This window comes from Triticum urartu, chromosome 1A (assembly GCF_056163025.1).
Source record: "Triticum urartu cultivar PI428250 chromosome 1A, HENAU_Tu73, whole genome shotgun sequence".
In the NCBI taxonomy this organism is placed as follows: domain Eukaryota; kingdom Viridiplantae; phylum Streptophyta; class Magnoliopsida; order Poales; family Poaceae; genus Triticum; species Triticum urartu.
Genome location: NC_141873.1, coordinates 319,999,517 through 320,020,362, shown reverse-complemented (window position 1 = coordinate 320,020,362; position 20,846 = coordinate 319,999,517). Strand labels below are relative to the sequence as shown.

General features: G+C 44.2%; 3 protein-coding genes across 4 annotated transcripts; 1 reads left to right on the top strand and 2 right to left on the bottom strand.

The window, feature by feature from the left end:
- Positions 1-11: 11 nt before the first annotated feature.
- LOC125509331 (leukocyte receptor cluster-like protein) lies at positions 12-4,182 on the bottom strand. Its single transcript, XM_048674291.2, has 3 exons — positions 3,297-4,182; positions 3,133-3,202; positions 12-310 (listed from the first exon to the last, which is right to left on the bottom strand). The coding sequence occupies exons 1-2, from the start codon at positions 4,052-4,054 to the stop codon at positions 3,187-3,189; spliced, it is 774 nt and encodes a 257-aa protein (XP_048530248.1). The 5' UTR covers positions 4,055-4,182; the 3' UTR covers positions 12-310; positions 3,133-3,186.
- Positions 4,029-9,693, top strand: TPR9 (Tetratricopeptide repeat (TPR)-like superfamily protein). 2 transcript variants are annotated; one of them, XM_048674261.2, is made up of 15 exons: positions 4,029-4,469; positions 4,580-4,714; positions 4,936-5,022; positions 5,483-5,554; positions 5,682-5,892; positions 5,974-6,092; positions 6,398-6,784; positions 7,072-7,206; positions 7,302-7,439; positions 7,847-8,002; positions 8,100-8,333; positions 8,409-8,572; positions 8,674-8,788; positions 8,884-8,964; positions 9,217-9,693. In XM_048674261.2, the coding sequence occupies exons 1-15, from the start codon at positions 4,029-4,031 to the stop codon at positions 9,439-9,441; spliced, it is 2,700 nt and encodes an 899-aa protein (XP_048530218.1). In that variant the 3' UTR covers positions 9,442-9,693. The 2 variants fall into 2 exon arrangements, with proteins under 2 accessions (XP_048530218.1, XP_048530223.2); XM_048674266.2 differs by having other exon boundaries at positions 4,207-4,469; positions 5,977-6,092.
- Positions 9,694-9,866: 173 nt separating this feature from the next.
- Positions 9,867-18,105, bottom strand: LOC125509292 (valine--tRNA ligase, mitochondrial 1). Its single transcript, XM_048674240.2, is given in 22 exon segments — positions 9,867-10,083; positions 10,085-10,216; positions 10,353-10,498; positions 11,000-11,099; positions 11,257-11,354; positions 11,614-12,111; positions 12,279-12,530; positions 13,089-13,491; positions 13,599-13,789; positions 14,467-14,637; positions 14,733-15,035; positions 15,140-15,197; positions 15,330-15,409; positions 15,489-15,572; positions 15,920-15,997; positions 16,262-16,345; positions 16,442-16,507; positions 16,684-16,756; positions 16,866-17,035; positions 17,110-17,169; positions 17,288-17,335; positions 17,628-18,105. Coding segments are annotated over 22 exon segments (3,126 nt in total). The 5' UTR covers positions 17,637-18,105; the 3' UTR covers positions 9,867-10,061.
- Between the last annotated feature and the right edge of the window lie 2,741 nt (positions 18,106-20,846).

Genomic DNA, 20,846 nt, shown 5'->3' with positions numbered 1-20,846 from the left:
GACTTGGAACGTCCAAAGCAACAACTCTAGCAGTATAGTGCAACACATTGGAGCATTTTCTTTACAAAGTGCAGACCGTAACCCAAACAATTGTGTACACCAGGTAAGAGTTGATAAAATTTACAACAGAGGGCGTGATTGCTGGATCGGCACGCTACACAAATACAGTTCGCTAATGAATCTTTATATTGAGATATTCTTGAACTGCTTGAAAGTTCATCCAATGGCACTTGAGCTACATGTCTTTTTGTCTCCGCATTGATCTTTCAAAACATTTGCATGCAAGTTAGTGATGCTCATCTTCGGTTTTCTGAGGAATAGAGACAAGATCAGCAAACAGAAAAGTTGATTGTCTTCAAAAGAACTAAACTAGATCTGCAAATGTGTTAAATGGTCCGATTGTCCCTCCTCTAGTGGAGTTTGGGATCATAAAACAAACTACCATCAGAAAATTTCAACAAATTTCTATTTTCAAGCATCAGCAAAGGAGCAGCATTACCAGCAAATAGCCGTAACCATACGATGCTTACCATTGCAAAACTATCTTACTAAGTTACAACATCTAATTTGCAGGAGGATAGTTAGGCTAGATATGAAACCCAACAGAAACATATGGAAAACCAAAAAACGAAAGAGAGAAGAAAAAAAAGAGAGTAAACGAAGCATAATAGACTAGGTTAAGGTCTTGGCACATGGATTGCAAATCTCCATGTAGTCCTATGAACAGCCAACTCTCTACTTCTCTAGGTGCTATCAAATCCTTAAACTCCCTTTTTACCGCCTCCTCCCATGTCAACTTTGGTCGCCCCTGACACTTGGGCTCCTTTGATTCAAAGGAAATTTGTAGGGTTTGATTCCTCAAGAAATTTTCCTACATAGCTTGTTAGATTCGTAAGATTGGAGTCCTTAGGAAATTTTCTAAGTATTGGTTTGCACTTTATTTTGGAGAGAAATTTACATCCACTTAATGTAAAATTCTTTTATTTTCCCCATGTCATCAAATACTTTTTTATCCAAATTCTATAATTTCCGAATCCTATAGGATTCCAGAGGACATACTATTCCAAGCATGTATTTTTCCTATCCACGTGCTTTAAAAATCATGCGAATCAAAGAGGCTCTTACTATTTTCACTACCCCTTAGAACCCACTATTTAACAGGTGCTTCTGGAGGCCTCCGTTGGATATGGCCAAACCACCTTAGGCGGTGTTGGACAAGATAAATGTCATGTATGGAACATATTCATCACCAATTTGCAACAAAGGATTCTTTCTTTTTTGGTGTGAGCATATTTACACCCTCAAACAAACATTCAGGAAAGCAAATCTTCTCTCAGCTGAAATATATATTAATATGAAAGATAAAAAGTGAAGACTCGATAAAACAAGAGGAGATAGACCACATTGGCAGATAAGATACCTTGGGAAGGGGTGGATTGAGTATGAAGCTCTGGAAAACATCTTGATAACATCTCTGACAAGATATCATCTCATGTCACAGTAGCAACAAAACATAAAGTCGTTACGATTGTGTTTCTACTCCAGTCGCCTCCAGGAGGCGGCTCGGGCGAACCCTAGCCACCGCCGCCCCCGACCCTCCCCCCCCCCCCCTGCTCCCCCGCCGCCGCTAGAGGAGGCCGACGAGCAAGCTTGCCCGGTGGACGGCGGACAGCAAGCTCTCCTCCCCACCCCGCGAGGGGTCTTTGGCCAAGGCGCGACGGCGCCCTTGGGCGCTCGGCGTGGCAGCAGAGTTGGCACGCTGGGGCAGTGGTTGGGCCACCACGGCTGCGGGGGTAGTGTGGGGGTCGGCCATGGCGGCTGGTGGAGGCAGATTTGGGGTTCCCAGCCCAGATCGGTTCTCCAGGGTGGTGCGGGCTCAGGCGCCGGCCGGCGGTCCGGAGCAGCGGCAGGCGCGCGCCTAGGTGTTCTTCCTTCACCGGCGTGGTTGGGGGCGGCCGGAGGTGTTGGCGTGGTGCCGGTGGCATCCGGGGTCGGCTCTGCCCGACGGTCGGTGTGTGTGGCGGTGGGAATCTGGCAGACTGTGGCCTGTTGTGGATCCCGGATGCCAGAGCGACGACTCTGGGTGGTGGCCCGACAGGTGTTCGCTTTGTGCAACGAGGACGGCCGGTCGTGGTCATCGTTTGTGGCGGGGAGGCCGGCGGCGTCCGGTGTCACCTATCTCCACTGTTGATGAGCATATTTCTCCTTCCTACGACAGTGGACTCTCCGCACGGTCATCGGCTGGGGTGAAATCTCCGCACGGTTTGCAGTTGCTGGCAGCGGCGCCGCCTGCGGGTGCCGTGTCCTTGTTGGGGGTGCTGCCATGGCCCTGACCATGTCCCTCCTCAAACGCTGGGGGAAACCCTTGTCCCGGCTTCCCAAAACAGGTGGCGGCGGCGTCACGGCGTCGTTACCTTCATGAAGGCGCTGCCTTGGCTGTTCATGGAGTCCTCAGAGCTGGAGTTTGGGGCGTCTCGTTTTGGTGTGGGTTGCCTCTTGGGACATGGGCGCTACGTATGCCATCACCGGCGCATCCTACACGTCTTCTTCTTTAGGTCCGGCTAGATCCTGCCACCCACTTGCCGACTCCTCTAGGCGCTATGTGGTGGGAGGTACATTGATCCAGTCAGCTCTGTAGTCGTCATTGTGATTTGGTTGTGGCTTGCAACGGTAGTGACGCGGCCTGTTTGCTATGTGCCCCGTCTTCTTCGCCTTTGTGGCTGGAGTTTGGGCAAGGCGGGTTCTCTCTTTCTCATGTGTAGTAGGTGTGGTTCTAATCCCAGGGATTAGCATGGTGTGTTGCCTTTTGGCATTGCATTCGAACCGTGGATGGGTCTCTTCACCCTTTCTTCTATCAATATATGATACGCATGCTTGTGCGTATTCGAGAAAAAAAACCGATTGCGTTTCTGTTTGCACAAGTCCACAGGATCAGAACAATGGAACGTAATTGCATGATGTGACATGAATTAATCCAACTTGTTGCTCAGTGCAATACATAAAAACAGAGTCGGAGTAAAACATGAACAATTAATGATTCTATTTAAGCTTGGACTGCATCCTTATAATCTATCTTTTTGTGTCAATTCAAAATTTAAAACCGAACAGGTATTGCACTATGAAATATCGTACCTCCAGTAATCATCCATTGCAGATCCTGCAGATAAAATCACAGAAACCCTTGCATCATCGTCGCACATACCTGCATCCAAGGAATACACAGACAACAATGATGATGGAATCACAACAAAAATTAATGAAATCGCAACAACTGCCTTCTTCTACAATGACACTACCTCGACGAGTACCCCCGGTCTGGCTGCCTCTCCTTCCTTGCTGTAGTGGCAAGCAAGGCTCGCTCACGCTCCTTCTCCTTGGCCTCCCTCTTCCTCCTCTCCTCTCTAAGCTCCTCGATACTCTTCTTCCCTCCACTCCTCTTCTCTCCGTTGCCCTCGGCGTAATCTCTCCTCTCCTTAGAGGAGGAAGCCAAAGGCTTCGACATGTACCAGGGCGCCGCCACGCCCTTCCCGGCAAGGCCATAACCCAGCTTGTACTTTTCGTCGTCAGGCCCCGCCGTCCTAACCTCCTCCTCCTTCTTACGCTTCTTAGGGTTTGGCTTAGTGTCTGCCGCAGGCTCCCTCTCCCGAGCTGCGCCTCTCCCGCCGCTAGCGGAGGCAAGCGCGGCGAAGTCAGCGGCCCCACCGCCGCCCGAGAAGAGGTTGATGTGGTCTCCGTCGGAGACGACGGGGGATGGAACCGCGGGCCGGGCAGCAGGGGGTGGAGGCCGCAGCGGGGCGACCTGATCCGCGGAGCGGGCGGAGGAGGGGGGTGGAGATGGGGCACGGGGAGGGGAGGGCGAGTCGGACTGGAGGCCCCGGTTGCGGCGGAGCGCGACGAGGCGGGCGTGCGACTCGCGGCGGCGGGTGGCCTCGCGCTGGAGCTGGTCCTGGCGGGCGGCCTCGGCCTCGTCGACGCGGACCTTCTCCTGGTTGTCGAACCTGTAGACGTTCCACCGCTTCTGCGGCAGGATGTTCAGCCCGCCGTGCCCGCCCATCTCCGCCTACCGGAGCAGGTTCCTCGCCGACGACCGAGGCGGTTGGGTGGGGTGCTCCGGCGAGTGGGAGATTGGGGATTTTGCAGCCTCGTTCCCCACGGGTTGCGGTTTTGCTTTGCGCCCGTGCCGGAGGCGAGGCTGGGCCACGGGCCTACGTCTATTCCTCACTCTGTTGGGCCTAATTTGCTACCAGATTCGAAATTCTAGGCCCAACAGCCCAACTGACCGTCATGGGGTTCAAGGCTGTGACGTCACCCGCTCACTTCCGGCCCCCGCTTTTGTTTCCATGGAGCGGCTGAAATCGGCGGTGCCGGCCGATATCCGGCGAGCCGTCGGCGAGGGCACGACCCGCGACCTCCCTACCACAACCTCTCTCCTTCTCGCCTTCCTCGACGACCTCCCTCTATTCCACCAGGTAACCACCGAGCCCGCCGCTTCACTATTATAACGTGCCCCTGGCCAGGGCACTAGCCACCAGCGTCGCTAGGTCGCTGGTCTCAGTGGCTGTTTCGTGCCGTCTCTCAGGTCATCGGCGAGCTGACCGACCCGGAGCTCGCGCTGTGCCGCAAGGACAAGGGGAGGGCGGCGGAGCTGAAGGGCCGGGGCAATGCCTGCTTCACCAGGAGGGAGTTCGACCAAGCGCTTGGGTTCTATTCACAGGTAATTTGTAACCACAAACTTGTCGATGCGGCTCATTGCACCTGTGCTGTGAAAAAAAAAGAGTTTTGTTTCAAACCATGTGCAGAAGTAACTCGGTCGCTCACTTGTTTGGTTGTTAAAATAGTGTCAACTTGATTTATTAGAATTGATCCCAGTTCCTCTTAGTCACATTTTATTGAATTCGTGGGTAATAGGCTTTTCTTTCGTTTGTATTTCTGCAGGCGCTGCGTTACGCCCCGATTAGTTCTGATGGCACTGATGATATCTTGGTACCTGCATTATATGTCAACCGTGCCTCCACTATGCATGTGAGTTTTTGATACATCTGTTTGCAGAATCTGGACATGTTTGGTGTATTTTTCTTATTATAGGACTTTTTTCCCTTCAAAAAATAGTGAGCATCAGGTACTAAACTTGTCCTGTTTAGTTACATTGCGAAAAAATGAACGTAATGTTAAAAATCTAATGTCAGATTTTTTTTAACCATGGCAAATTGAACGTTTTTTATGGCAAATTTAGTTGTCGTAAGGATGGCAATTTGCTTTAGCAAGCATGGCAAATCCGGGCAAAAACTGAACATGTCACGGATTTGCCATGCTTGCTAAAGGAAGTCCCATCCTCGCGACTACTAAATTTGCCATAAAAACGTTTGATTTTCCATGCTAAAAAATCTGACGTTTGATTGTAGCGAAATCCAATATGATTTGCTTTGTCCTGTTTCCTGAGGTGTCCTTGCATATATTCTAATGGATTTTCTGAATTTTGCAGAAATTGGGCCTCCTGGAAGAGTGTCTGCGGGATTGCGACAGGGCCATCTCTGTTTCACCTAATTATGCGAAGGTAGTAGGAGTGTGATAGTTGTAACAATGCAACTTACGCGTAATGTTTGTTTCTCTGTTTTTGAGAATTCAAGCTCCAGCATGGAAGCCAAATCACTGTTTTAGTTTGACATGTTTCTGTGTTTCAGGCATGGTACAGGAGGGGAATGGTAAATGCATCGTTGAAGAATTATTCATCTGCCGTGCATGATCTAGAGGTTGCATTGAGCATGGAAGTGACTTCTTCTGGGAAGAGCAACATAGAACAAGAGTTGAAATTGATATTGTTAAAGCCTCAATATGTGAACGAAGTTGGAAGATCAAGCAGTGATTGCAAGGATGCAGGATTGGCACATACAGGTTGGAACTTTGGGCACACATACAACTTTTTTGGATTTGTACCTAATACTAAGTGACAGATAATATTTGGCTAACTCGCAGCAGAACCACATAAGGTTGTCCTTGAGTGTATTGCAACGCCCAACAAAGGTAGAGGAATGACATCTCCAAATGATATTCCTCCGACCTCCTTGATTCATGTTGAGGATCCTCTTGCTGCGGTATGATTTAGATTTATCTCTTCAATTGTATACATCAATGCTGTGTCCCAACCTTCCTGTTGTCCTATTTATTTTCGAAGGCCATATCAAGTTGCCAAAATCTTTTGTGTAGTTCACGTATGAATTGATTAAGTTATGTGTTTATTTGAGGTGCATACAATACAAGATTGTTTTATGAAGCCAGGCATTTAACTAAACTCTATGTGCTTTGTGTGCAATTATTTGTTGTGTTTGTTTTTCGGAAAATTGTCAATAATCTTAAGCTGAAGTTTTGTATGTCTCTTACTTGCAACAGTTGTATGCAGATTATCCTGAAATCTTGCCGGGAGACTCACTGCCATTATTGCTTTAGTGAAGCACCTGCAGATGTTGTGTTCTGCCCCTTGTGTACAATACCAGTTTATTGTTCAAGAAAGTGCCAAGAGCAAGCTGTAGGCGGAATCTCTTGGAATCAAGATACTTATCTTGAATCTAACAGTAATGCAGTTGATCTTGGAATACTGAGCCTAACTTCTACAAGGTGCATGGCTCCAAACTCCAAACAGATTGCTGAACATAGGCACGAATGTGGAGGTGCCCATTGGGCAGCTGTTTTGCCAGCTGATATAGTTTTAGCTGGGCGACTAATGGCACAATACATAGACAGCAGAATGCTGACTGGAAAGAGCTCTGCCATCTCCGGTCCAAATTTGGTAAAAAAAACTTATACTCCCTCCGTCCCAAAATTCTTGCCTTAGATTTGTCTAAATACGGATGTATCAAGTCACGTTTTAGTATTAGATACATCCGTATCTAGTCAAATCTAAGACAAGAATTTTGGGACGGGGGAGTATTTTCATACGAGCTTACCATTTTCTGGTGCTGTTAGCATTAGATATTATAACATAAGTATCTCTCTAAAACAAGATATATAGGCATATAGCACAAGTATTCTAAGTCTGTCAGGCCGGGAACTAATGGGCTAAAATGGCCATTGCAGGATCTCATTCAGCACTATGACGTAGATTCTCCTACTAGCAAGTTGGAATCACATATATGTGCGATTGTCTTGTTATTATGCCTCCAAAAGCATTATAGATCAGATCTTTCGTGGAAAGAGGAAACTTTATCCCAGGTATATGTGACTTTTTTTTGAGTTTCCCCTTGCGTACATGGGTATTGCTTTGATATGTCAGCAGGGGTTAATAAGCATTCTTTGATCTTGTACAGCTGGTTCTTTTGATATGTCAAGTTAAAGTCAATTCAATTGCTATTGTTTGTATGAAATCCATGGATGGAGGCCAGGGACTGACAGAGAATAAAGGTTATTCTGCAGCTGATGATGCAGTTATGTGTAGTGTGGAGCAGGTTTGTCTTGTACTCCCTTTTCTTTTCTGGGATCAATACGCCATCCTATAAAAATTGAGGAATATATATTACCTACTATTCAGATGCGTCTTATTATTGATTTATCCTCTGACCTTTAGATATTAGTACACTTAAGCACGCGGTGTTATCTTGAAAGTAAAAAAACTTGATAAGATCCAGGAAAAAGACGATAAGATGTTTAAGTTCATAAACTTGAGAAAATGTGTGGAATGTTGAAGTTATAGCTTGGTATGTCAAGTAGGTACCTCTAAATCGCACTACATTACACTGTTGGGTTGGTATAGAATGCATGGTGTTGTCTACTTTGCTTTGTGTGGCTTCTGCTTCTGATGCTCATTTAGTCTCTTCACCATCTGTAACCTGTGTTTGTTTTTGCTTACTGCTAGGTCAAGGTTGCTCAAGCTATCTACATTTCTGGTAGCCTCTTTAATCACTCGTGCCGGCCAAATGTACATGCATATTTTCATTCGCGCACTCTCTTCCTAAGATCTACCACATATATAAATTCAGGGAGCCCAATCGAGCTATCATATGGTCCACAGGTCTCTCCCATCCTTCCTCTCTTGTATATGCATGTGTGACATACTTAAAAGTAACTATGAATTTATGCTTTGCACTGTTTGTGCTTCTCATTTCTAGGTTGGTGAGATGAATCTTGTGAAAAGACAAAAGTCACTTCAGGAGAATTACAAATTTACTTGCCAGTGTTCAAGTTGTTCAGAGCTACATCTATCGGACCTTGTCATTGATTCATTTTGTTGTCCACAAAGTAGCTGTCTTGGTGCCGTATCAGAATCAACTTGCTACAAATCCGAAAAGAATTGTGTGCATGTTTCCGTAGATGAATCTGATATCTGCAAAGTATCATTGCCTGTAAGATGATTTTTCCCTCCCGAAATTTTCTAATAGTTAGTTTGGTGGCATCAGTCTGAAATTCTTTTTGTTCAGCATGTTTCCAAGGTTGATGAAGATATAGAGAAGGTTGGGAAATTGTTTTTCAGAAATAATGTTGATTTGAAGATAGATCCTGGATATTGCATGAGCTGTAGATCACAAATTAACTTGTCTTCTGCTGTCTCTACATCAGAGAAGGCAGCATCAATGATCAATAGGTATATTATGTATTAATGAATGTGGCATATCTAAATTTGGTTGCATCTTCCATCAGTGAATTTTTAATCATAGCAAAGTCGGATGACAATTCAATTCACAGGTTTAAGGAACTTGCAGTTATAGATGAAATCTCCGAAATTCCCATCACAGATGCATTACGATCCCTACAACAGATAAAGAAGTTGAGGCACCCATATAGCAAGGCTCTTGCCCAGGTTAGGGTGCTCATGTTACATGCCTTGATAGAAATTTGGCTCCAAATTCTCCTGGCACACTGTTGAAACATATGTTTCGAAATTGATACATGCAGGCAGAAGATGTGATTGCAGAAGCCTTTGCAAAGATAGGAGATCAAGAACAAGCAAGAAAGCACTGTGAAGCATCAATTAAGGTAGTCACCTCAATCATCGCTCAAATCTCTAACTCGTCTACTGAGAAATACAAGGGGAGAAATGTACTTTGATCTTGAGCCCTTGTATTCTCGGGATCCATTGTGCTCACTTTTCCGACAAGCAGTAGTCAAATTATCAGCTAGGCTCCAGATGATGATATGACCACACTTTTGGACTAATCGATTACAGCTTCACATGACCCACTCTTGATTATTTTTACTGTTTCTGAAGTGCATCTTATGATAATGCAGATCCTTGAGAAGCTGTACCACCCCAAACACATTGCCATTGCGCATGAGTTGATCAAGCTTGTTTCCATCGAGCTGTCTCTGGGGGACAGGGCAAGCGCAGCAGCTACATTCACCCAGGCAGAGGCGATATTTTCACTTTATTATGGACCTGATGTTCAGAGGATTTTACCTTATGTTGATGCCCTGAAAAGAACTGTTAGTGGAGGGTTCATTGGAGCTCCTTGATGATCACAGGGAGCGGACGATCCTCGCAGAAACGTGCACCTCTTCGCTGAGAATGGATGAACTGACGTGTATCAATCAGTGTACAATATTACTTGGTGCAGTTTGGTTATTTGGCTGAAGATACAAAGCTAGGACAGGCAGATGAGTTGACCCATTGTGTTACAATCTTGTCCCTGCAATGTACGATTCTGAGCTTTCTGGAGCTTAGGAATTCATGATATTTCCTAATGATTCCACATAATTTAGAGTTTATGAATTTTACGGTCATGTATTAGTCTGCAAAGCACTTAACAGATACATATTTTATGTGTCTGTTGCGTGCAGAGAAAACAGTTTTATTTTTGCAAAGCACAAATTCTCTCACAAGAGTCCACCACACTCCACAGCAATCGGGAAAATGCCAACAATGTGAATGGACACAAATCAAACTGAAATTTTGAAAATGCATAAGATGAGGCCCTAAAAGCACCCCCATGTCACACACACAAAATGCGTGGACGAGGCTTTTTACAAACAGTGGCAACTGTGGGAGTGACTGTACAGGGTGCCGAGGATCGTCCATCTAGATGCATGCTAATCATATCTGCAGGCTTTCAAAAGATTGAGTCACAAAACATTTGTCAGTTTTTTGCATCCAGTTTACTCAGCTTCGCTGATGATCTCCAGCTCCTCCAACAGAGTAGCAAGTTTTTTCATGTCATCACCCTGCTTGCTCTGCGGGGCCTTCTCACGGTAGCCTGAAGCACTCATTTTCTGTGACAGGGTGTCATATTGCCTGCATTGGTGATGGAAAGTGGAGCATGTTACTACTTAAAGATAATAAAGAAATCGAATAGAAGTTGGAAAAGAAAAGAACAATATGAACAGAATTAGTGGATTAGCTAATTTAACAGTAGCATAACTGCACTTACTTTTGAACTTCCTCTCTCTTCTTCCTAAGCTTCTCATGTTCAGCTTCCGTGTCGAGAGCCCCTCGGAGCTGGAGATACACGGCTAGATCTTTGTTTACAATATTTGTGGCACAATCGGGTGGAGTTGGATCATCCTCTGTCAGGATCTGGAAAATTGCTTGGTCAGAACTTTGCTTTTTTTAGTTAGGTGCATGTATCAATTTCGAATTGCAGGCCAAAGACATGATTGCCTAAGACCTTCACGGAAGTAGAATTTTATGTACTGACAAAGTAAGGTGAGTTGAAACAGGAAATGTGCATACAGCCAGGGGCGGGTCTAGGGGGGTGACGTGGCCCTATAAAACAAAAAAATAGTTTATATAGTATATTTAACCTTAATTTTTGGACTATTTGCTGAATTTACTATGATGTTCAGGCACAATTATACTACTTTTGCCTATGTATTGATGTTTGGCACCCCCAGTAATTTGATCCTAGGTCCGCCACTGCATACGGCAAGAGCAAGGCATATATCATCGGAGTATATGGTTACTTGTGGCACATACATCTTCAGCTTCCTTCCAAAAGGATTTTTTAAAGCCTTAAAGAGGCAACAAAAGTGCAAGAAAAGACAGAAATAAGCATAGATATTGCATGATCTGTCAAACCTTAAGAGATGATACAGAAGCAAGCGTTGCAATTTGAGCCTGGTAGCACCGAACAGTGGCTGCAATCTCTAGGTTTCGGCAGAGCACAAAAGATGGGCGCCTGTTGAGGTGAAAATATAAATATGTTATCAGCTAGAAAAGAGCAAACTTATTATGAACCTAGACTACAATAAAATGGCAATCTTAGTATATTTGAGCATAGCATCTGCCATACTGTGTGAAACTCAAAATAATCTATTTGGTGAACAGAAACACACCTTAACTGTATATCGGTTGGTGGCCGGAGAGATCTCAGCTTACTCACAGCATCTAACACAATCTCCATTTCATTCTCAACTTTATCGTTTGCCCATTCCTGTCGTCCCAGGAAACTTATCAGGCACAAGTAGTGATAACAAAATTGTATTGTGAGGTATATAATTGCTTAAACATAGGATTTCTCAAATTGAGATAATACGCTAACTTTTTCTTTGCATTTTTTTCATATATTCATTATAGAGTAGCTTCTTGTTAATCCTGCGCAGTAGGCTCTACAGTACCGTTCTCGAAAAACAGTAACTAGAAGATCAAATCCTCTGGTTCATTCCTAAGTTGTCCTGAAAAGAAATGTTTACCTGTACAGCTGAGGGGTATTCTGATATCATAATGGAATCTTTCCTACAAGCCTCCTTAGGCTGAGGAAGGCGCTGCCAAAGCTCTTCTGTTATGTAAGGCATGAATGGATGGAGCAGACGCAAACCAGTGTCCAGGCATGCCCATAGTGTATCTCTAGAAGCACCTCTTGCAGATTCGAACTCTTCAGATCCATTGAAGTAAGGTTTAATTGCTTCTATAAAGACATCACAAAGCTGGTATTGCCACCAAAAGTATATAGAGGATGTCGCGTCAGAGAATTTATATGCTTCTAACGATGACACGGTCTTGCCAACAGCCTTACTAAGTACTGAGAGTATCCATTTGCAGATGGGCAGCATAGTATGCACCGCGAGAGTTGCTGGTGGAGTGTACTGATCTCCAAGCTTAATCATCGCAAAACGGATGGCGTTCCACAGCTTATTGCACCATTGTCTGTACCCATGCACTCGCTTGATATCCAGGTTTATCTTGTCGGACTGGTAAAAAATGAGAAATTTTAGTACTCCCTCCGTTCACTTTTGTAAGACCTTTTAGACATTTAAGACAGCACCTAAAACAGTTCAATTTCAGCTGTCCTAAACGACTTACAAAAGTGAACATAATAATAATCAGAGAAATGGGAAAAACTGGCGATAAGCATAACCTGAGAAGTGTAGGAGATCAGAGCAAAACGAAGGGCATCAGTACCACACTCAGGAATACCATCAGGGAAATCCTTCTTTTGACCTTCTTTTGCCTTTTCCAACTCGCCTTGGTCCAGATTGCCCTGTTCCAACTTTTTCTGAAGACCTTCCAGTGTTATACCATTTATTACATCAATGGGATCAATGACATTTCCTAGTGACTTGGACATTTTGCGGCCAAGTGCATCACGAATGATTGGATGCAAGTAAATCTGAGAAACAGATAAGATAGTCATGACGCAAGGTTTAACAACTAATTGTGGATTTTCAATTACCTACAGAACTGATTCTAAAAAAATGCTCCCTAAAGAATTGGTGTGCTTCACTTCCAGTGGAAGTTGCCATCATTAGGGTAGTAACCTGGGTCATCATAGTTTATTTCAATGCTATGTGACATACTGAAATGCACTGCTTGTAAGTAGATAATGTGACATATAGGTGCAGCAAAATATATAAAAAGTTTTTGACAGAAAAAATATAGAAGAACATGTCAATCTAGACATTATTAAGGTGGAAATAAGTGAAAGAAAAGATAAATAAATGGCACAAGATTGGGTCATGGGCAGAACCCCCAAGAGTGATAATAAATCGTTTTTGTTGTAGCAGTTACAGATCACCAAGTTAAACGTAAGCAGGCTTCTGCCCAGAGAGTGGTTCTACAGTACAGGAGCAAAGCACATAATAGCTACTGACAAGACAACCATTTGGCAAAACTGTGATTGCATAAATTGGATCCAGAACTATCCAATAAAACTCAACCTACATATTACCTTTCGAAATGGCACATCACCGTGGAGTAGCATTCCCATCATCACCATCCTTGCTACCCAAAAGAAGAGGATGTCCAATCCAGTTTCAAGAACAGAAGTCGGGTAGAAAGTACTAAGATCAGCTGTATTGTCCGGCCAACCAAGTACAGTTAGGGGGAAAAGACCAGCTGAAAACCATGTGTCCAACACATCAGGATCTTGATCCAACTGATATTTCTTCTCTGGGTACCTCTGTTCTGCTTCCAGTACTGCATCACTTTTATTTCTTGCGATTATCCAGTGGTCAATGTATGAACCCATGCCTTTCTCTTTGTCATCTTCTAATGTCACATACCAGGCAGGTACACGGTGTCCCCACCAAAGTTGTCTTGAAATACACCAATCGCGTATGTTTTCAAGCCACCTGCAGCAAACAGAACAGCAGTAGTGGATGGATTATTCGTTTTGTGTTAGCGTAAACTGATCCATAAAGGAAAGATGCATGCCTAAAGTAAAGCAAATAGGATGTACCTGTACCAGTCTTGCTCATATTGTGGTGGAATGATCTCTATCTCTTTGGATTTCACAGCATCAAGAGCTGCCTTTGCCATGGTATTACAATTAACAAACCATTGGGGCTTGATCATTGGCTCGACGATATCATTAGTTCTTGAACAACGACCTAATTCCATCTCATTATTTTCCATGCCTCTGTATAGACCCTTCATTTATTGACAAGTGCAAATTGATTATAATTTGGAAATTACTAAAACAATACATTACGGAAAAAGATAAGCGACAACGAAGGATAAATAACCAGGCAACAAGATCAAACTTTGAATCAAACAAGCAACTTAATCATCCATCTTCACACAGCTATCCAGACTCCAGTATAGCGTGAAGGAAAAAGAGTTCTCATATATTACGACAATCCCAGATCGAAAAGGGAGACCAAGCTTGAACAGAGCCAGCTATGCATATATGTATATACCACACATAGCACACAAATCAAAATACGGAATACCATATTTCTAACGTAAAAATGTCAACGTGATGCTTCCATGCCTGCCAAATGGCTCACGATTGAAATATAATTAGTAAACCGAGAAACATAAAAAAAAATGTTGTTGCTCATACAAATACAACTAAATTTACACTCCATAAATTAGCAAAATTCAAAGAAATCGAATCACATCCAAGATGACTCTAGATGCTTTTAGAAGTCAACATAGAACTATGATACCTTTTTCGAATTACAAGTTTTTATTCCATTATGACAATACATTGATGAACCTTTTCCAAAAACATTGAGGATAAGCAATAAATTAGATACAACTACATGAACGAAGCAGAATCAGTTCTAAAGGAAAAATGGTAAATACTGAGACTATAATAATACCTTTTCCTTTAGTGCATCAATAACAGCAGCTCGAGCGGTGAAACGTGGCATTCCTTCAAATTGTGGACCTCCATTTTCATTTATGTTCCCGTCATCAGTGAAAATATTGATGAAGTCCAGGTTATGCTGTTTCCCAACCTCGAAGTCCTTGCTATCATGAGCTGGCGTGATCTGCATATAGAAAGATAGAGATAAGAATGGGCACTGATTTCTGAATGTAAAGGTATCCAAAGTGCCAAACCAGCTCTTCAGATGGGCACACCTACCTTGACAGCGCCAGTACCAAAAGTGGCTTTCACCAAGTCATCGGCGCAAATTATTTCAAGTTTTCGGCCATTAAACGGATGCACGGCATATTTTCCATGCAGATGCTTATATCTTTCATCCTGAGAATGAACAGCTATAGCGGTATCACCGAGCATAGTTTCTATTCTAGTTGTTGCAACGATAATTTCACCCAATCCTTCTTCTAGAGGGTAGGCAAAAGATGTCAAAACACCAAACTGAACTGGGTTGCTATAACCAGGGACCTCTAAGAAAGTCTCTGCCTTGAGATCAACACGGTCAACCTGAAAACCAGCGATCAAAATATAAGATACAACCCTGCATTCCTGCTCACACATGCAAAGAACCAAAGTGGCCAGCACACTGCAAAAGTGCATGCCTCACATACCTCGATATCAGAAATTGCTGTACGGAGCGTGCAATCCCAGTTCACGAGACGAATATCCCTGCAAATGGATGAATCATCCAAGAGGTAATAAAGTAATTTAGAGGATGCCAAACAACATAAGATGAGCAAACACATAAGCTCAGCAGAACAAGATGCAAAAAAGGGTGCACATTCTGTATGGAAAACTAACCTATATATCAAACCTTCCTTGTATAGCCTAACAAATGTTTCTGTTATAGCTCCTGATCTCTGCTCATCCATTGTAGAACACTGAAAAACTATGCATTATTTAGACAGAAATGTTGCTTTCCCTAGCTATAGCAATGGAGGAATCGGACAAGGACTTTACTTCGCGCGACCAGTCAAGCGAGGCTCCAAGCGTACGCAGTTGTCTCAGTATGGTGCCACCATACTGATCTTTCCAGTTGTGGAGCTGCAAAAAATGATGATTGATACATCGAATGAGTAAATGTGAAAATCAACCAGCATAACAAAGTATGGGCTGGCACTGAACCAAAAAATTGTCTCAATTAATTAAATTAACAGAGCAATTCATTTCATGGCACTGTAAAATTTTGGTTCATTCATTGGCATATGAGCTACCTTGTGCAGAATTTTGTACTGGTATCTAGGGACCTTTCTCTTGAATTGAGCAAAATAGATAACAGATGAATAAATGCAAGAAAAAACATTTATGAATATGATTATTTACTCCTTTAAAAAACATGAGTTCATTACAGGTGAGATGATCTACAGTGGGTCAAAAATCAGAGTGCTTGCCTCAGATAGAAATTTATCACGCCCTAGATCATGCCTTGACAGCTTCCTCTCACGCATGATCTTCTTTTCCACAACGACCTGATATGGAGGTTAACAATTTTGTTAGATGAAACACTTGCTACAGTAAGAAATAGTAACAATGGATCAGTCAGATAAGACTCAATGATCAATATAACTTTTGAGTAGACGTCAATTTGAACTCAGGCTAATAATACTAGGCCATGAACAACTACGAAAAATATAACTTGTGCAGAAGATAGATATACTGGGGCCTTGGACCCAGTATATATGTTCTATGCACTGGAATGTACCACTTATCAGACAACATGAAGCATAGCAGACCTGTGTAGCTATGCCAGCATGATCCATTCCAGGAATCCACAAAGCATTGTAGCCTGACATCCTCCGCCAGCGGATCATAGCATCCTGCATTGTTGTCAATGCAAAGAAACAAAAGAACATCAACACCACCAATACTGATAGGGGCGAACAGAAGGGCTCCAGTACAGATAAACTCACTACCTCAATTGCCACTGTAATTGCATGGCCTATGTGAAGGGCTCCTGTCACATTTGGGGGTGGCAGGACCTGCAAATAAGTATTTAGTTCTTGTCATTCACAGTAATATATCTTCATTTTTACATATTATGTTGTATGCAAGATTTACAGTGTGAAATCATCTGGTGAGCAATTCACATAGCCATCGCAAACAGATGCTTATTCTGAATATAATCATGTACCATTTGAGTTATGGAGGAACTTACTATTACAAAAGGTGGCTTTGAGCTTGCGGCATCTGCTACAAAATACTGTGATGACTCCCACCAAGGATACCATCTGCATGACAGTAAGAAAAGGAAAATACATAGTTCAGTGAGGAATTTCTGACCATGGACTCCAAAAAATTTGATGGCATGATTCAACTAAAGCGAGAAAGGAAGCATACGATTTCTCGACAGCGGACGGGCTATATTGTTTGGCCATTTGAGAAGCAAGCAGTTTCTTCTGTCCAGTGGGAGTATCCGGATCAACGAGATCCTCGGGATTCTCATCCGTGACACCTTTCTTCTTTTGCTTCTTCTCACTCTTCTTGGCTCCATCGGATGCTGCTTGGACCTACAGACAATCACATCAGTCAAACAGAACCTCTCCTCCAAACCAAGAAATGGGTTAGTGCCGCCGGTCGCCACCTGTAGTCTGGCCTCCTCCTTCTGCTTTGCCTTGAGCTTCTTCTCCTCCTTCGATTTCGCCTGTCACAGAACAGAACACAGATGAGCTGTGGGTAAAACTACTCACACACGAAACAAGTCGACTAGTGTGTTCTCCTACTCCATCGTGAACAGCACAGAACCATATTAGAACAAGCACCTTCTGCTCTTTCTTCAGCTTCCTTTCCAAATCCTTCTCATCAAGCGGCTGCATGCGCAGTAAGCGAATCAATTCAGAGTTCAGACCAACAAGCCAAATAGTCAGCTATTGCCCACAGGCCAGGTCAAAATACGAGCCACATTCCTAGAAATCACCGCCACCTAACCTCACTGATCATACATGATGACACCTCACAACCCCCAAATCCGTACTAGAACACCCCAAACCCAAAATTCCGCGGGGAAAAAAAGCGACCCCAAGACACAAGCTAGGATTGCGCGACCAGCAACCAGCGCGATATGAAAAGGTCGAGGGAGGCGGAGGGGGCGAAGCTGCTCACCTCCTCCATGGCGCGGATCGGGCCCTCGGGCGCGAGCTCCCTGCCGCCGCAGTAGCCACCACGGCACCCGGCGCGGGCTGCTGCTACTAAGAACCACTGCGATTTTTTTCGATTTGGGCGGATTCGAAGTAGAGGCGGAGTGCTTTGGAGCTTTGAACCTCGTCTAGAGTTCGTGGGATCCAAGTTTTGGCGCGCGGAGGTTTGCGGCTTAAACTTGGCGAAAGATGCGGAGGTAGGGAGAGATTTCGATTATGCCACAAAACCGACCGTTGTTTTCAACAAAAGCACTGGCTTGGAAGCCAAGTTCTTGGGGGTAGAAACTTGATAGTCAAGTTTCATGTGCATTGACGCCTCCTGCAAAGCAGTATAAATGGTAAAAGGCGAAGAAAACAAGGTGGAAATTGAAATGACTTGCTGGCGAATGAAATCTCTGTTTGGTGGACTATGATGATGTCGATCCTCTAGCTAGCTTTTGACTACTTAATTGTTGGTTTAACCAAACAAGTTTCTGCGACAGATTACGAAATGTGGTGTATACAAATTCTTATGGTGAAAGGAGCCAGATCATGTCGTAATCGGGGTACATATTTTTTTCTTTATAAAAAAACAATCAGCCCTAGCCGCCAGCAACCGACGTAGAGAGAGGAGAGAGAAAGCAACCTCAACACCGGAGTTATTGGGGTTCCTTCATCTCCGCCGACTGCCCAAGTGACAACGGGAGGGAGGGGAATCGCGAGACCTTATTCCGCGTGTGTCCAACAGTATGGGGTTTCTTGGTTAGGGTTTTGATTGTTCATTGCTACGGCTCCGACGGTGGCAATGGTGGCAGCAAATGTGTTTTCGTTAGATCTCATTTCGATACAATTGTTCTCGCCGCTATTAGTGCTGGATCTAGGAGGCAGAGTCTGCTCTGTCTCGGGTCCTATAAATCTGGCCGGGTGCTTTTGTGTGTCATGCGCTCACGTCAAGACGATCCTCTTTTTCTTGCTCCTTGAGGTGGTGGTTTTGCAGACAACTTGAGGCGTCATAAAAAAAGTTGACACATGAAGGTTGGGGAGGTGTTTCCGTGGCCATTTTTGTGGTAGCCACGAGACTATGGCCTCCTTCTCTTCATTTGGGTGTCTCTTCGCTCGCGTGCAGGTCATGCTCCTTCTCGCATGCAATGGTGTTCTCTCTGTCGTTGTCGTTGCGAAGCTGGTGAAAGTTTTGTCTAAGAGATGGTTTGAATATCTATGAAAGGATTCACGATGGCAGCTTCTTCTCCGAGGCATTGGTTCAACTAGATCTTAGCATGATGAATTGCCAACCGAAGAATACAATATTAGGCCAACTCCAGCAGCGGGGCGGCGGTGGCAGCATGCCTTCAGCTTATGATGGAGATTGAGTTTGTTTGACACTCTGAAAACCTAGATGTAACTTCTTTATTTTTGTGATGTCTTGTAGTATTGGATGTCCTTTTTAATACAAATAAGATGATTTCTCGTGCATTCCTGCAAGGAAGCTCGAGTCAGGTATCTATGAAACATCGTTACCACACTGCAAATACAATTTGTGTTAAGATGATTGCAATATATATTTTGTGTCGTGCCTTTTCCACTTCTTCTTTTTTTTCACTTTTTAATCCAAATACCAATAAGCAATGTGTAGTATCGAGTTTAATCAATTCTCCACACCATATGCATGAGATGGCATGTGATGACATGGCCGGTATGCATAGCCTGTTGGTGTGGATACTTGGGAAAAGTAGACACTGGGTTGCAACTATTCAAGAATAGAGAATTCAGGGCCTTAAAAAATATTTTGTTTATTATGTTTTTAATTCAATCGAAGCTGGAACACATGACTTAGTTTACGACAAGAGCTTATAGGTAGCTTATAACAGGATTTAAGCTCTAGCATTTTGTGCTAGAGGCTTAGTTTCTCCCTACCGCTCCCTCCTTCATAGTTGAAAGAATGCGCAAGAGGGTACACTCCTGAGTGTCTCCACTTAAAATTTCAAAGTGCTAAATTTCTCTGCCCTCATAGTTTTACAAGAATAGCGACGAGAATGCCACTCAAGAGAATAACAGTTTGTTGCACCAAAAAACACTTCGTTGCCTCTTTCCCTGTATCCCTCACGACTCGGCCTAGGGGGAAAACTGTTGGGGAACGCGGTATTCAAAAAATTTCCTACGATCACGCAAGATCTATCTAGAAGATGCATAGCAACGAGAGGGGAGAGTGTATCTACGTACCCTCGTAGACCGAAAGCGGAAGCGTTTAGTAACGCGGTTGATGTAGTCCAACGTCTTCGCGATCCAACCGATCAAGTACTGAACGCACGGCACCTCCGCGGTCTGCACATGTTCAGCTTGGTGACGTCCCTCGTACTCTTGATCCAGTTGAGGCCGAGGGTGAGTTTCGTCAGCACGACGGCGTGTTGACGGTGATGATGAAGTTACCGACACAGGGCTTCGCCTAAGCACTACGACAATATGACTGAGGTGGAAAACTGTGGAAGGGGGTACCGCACACGTCTAAAGATCAACTTGTGTGTCTGTGGGGTGCCCTCTCCCCCGTATATAAAGGAGGGGAGGAGGTGGCCGACCGGCCACAAGGGGCGCACCAAGGGGGGAGGAATCCTACTCCTAGTAGGAGTAGGTTTCCTCCTTTCCAAGTCCAAGAAGGAGAAGAAGGGAAAGAGGAGAGAAGAGAAGAAAGGAGGGGGCGCCCCCCTTCCCCTTGTCCAATTCGGACTGGGCAAGGGGGGGGGCACATCTGGCCCGCCCAATCTCTTCTCCACTAAGGCCCATTGTGGCCCATTAATCCCCCGGGGGGTTCCGGTAACCTCCCGGTACTCCGGAAAATACCTGATACACTTCGGAACCATTCCGGTGTCCGAATATAACCTTCCAATATATCAATCTTTATGTCTCGACCATTTCGAGACTCCTCTTCATGTCCGTGATCTCATTCGGGACTTCGAACAACCTTCGGTACATCAAATCACATAACTCATAATACATATCATCATCGAACGTTAAGCGTGCGGACCCTACGGGTTCGAGAACTATGTAGACATGACCGAGACACATCTCTGGTCAATAACTAATAGCGGAACCTGGATGCTCATATTGGTCCCTACATATTCTATGAAGATCTTTATCGGTCAAACCGCACAACAACATACGTTGTTCCCGTTGTCATCGGTATGTTACTTGCCCGAGATTCGATCGTCGG

Excerpts from the sequence above, each read along its gene's own strand:
- LOC125509331 (XM_048674291.2), bottom strand. The coding sequence starts at position 4,054 with ATGGGCGGGCACGGCGGGCTGAACATCCTGCCGCAGAAGCGGTGGAAC.
- TPR9 (XM_048674261.2), top strand. The coding sequence starts at position 4,029 with ATGTTCAGCCCGCCGTGCCCGCCCATCTCCGCCTACCGGAGCAGGTTC. Across the intron at positions 5,023-5,482 it reads ACCGTGCCTCCACTATGCAT|AAATTGGGCCTCCTGGAAGA; the intron begins GTGAGTTTTTGA and ends TGAATTTTGCAG. Across the intron at positions 7,440-7,846 it reads TTATGTGTAGTGTGGAGCAG|GTCAAGGTTGCTCAAGCTAT; the intron begins GTTTGTCTTGTA and ends GCTTACTGCTAG.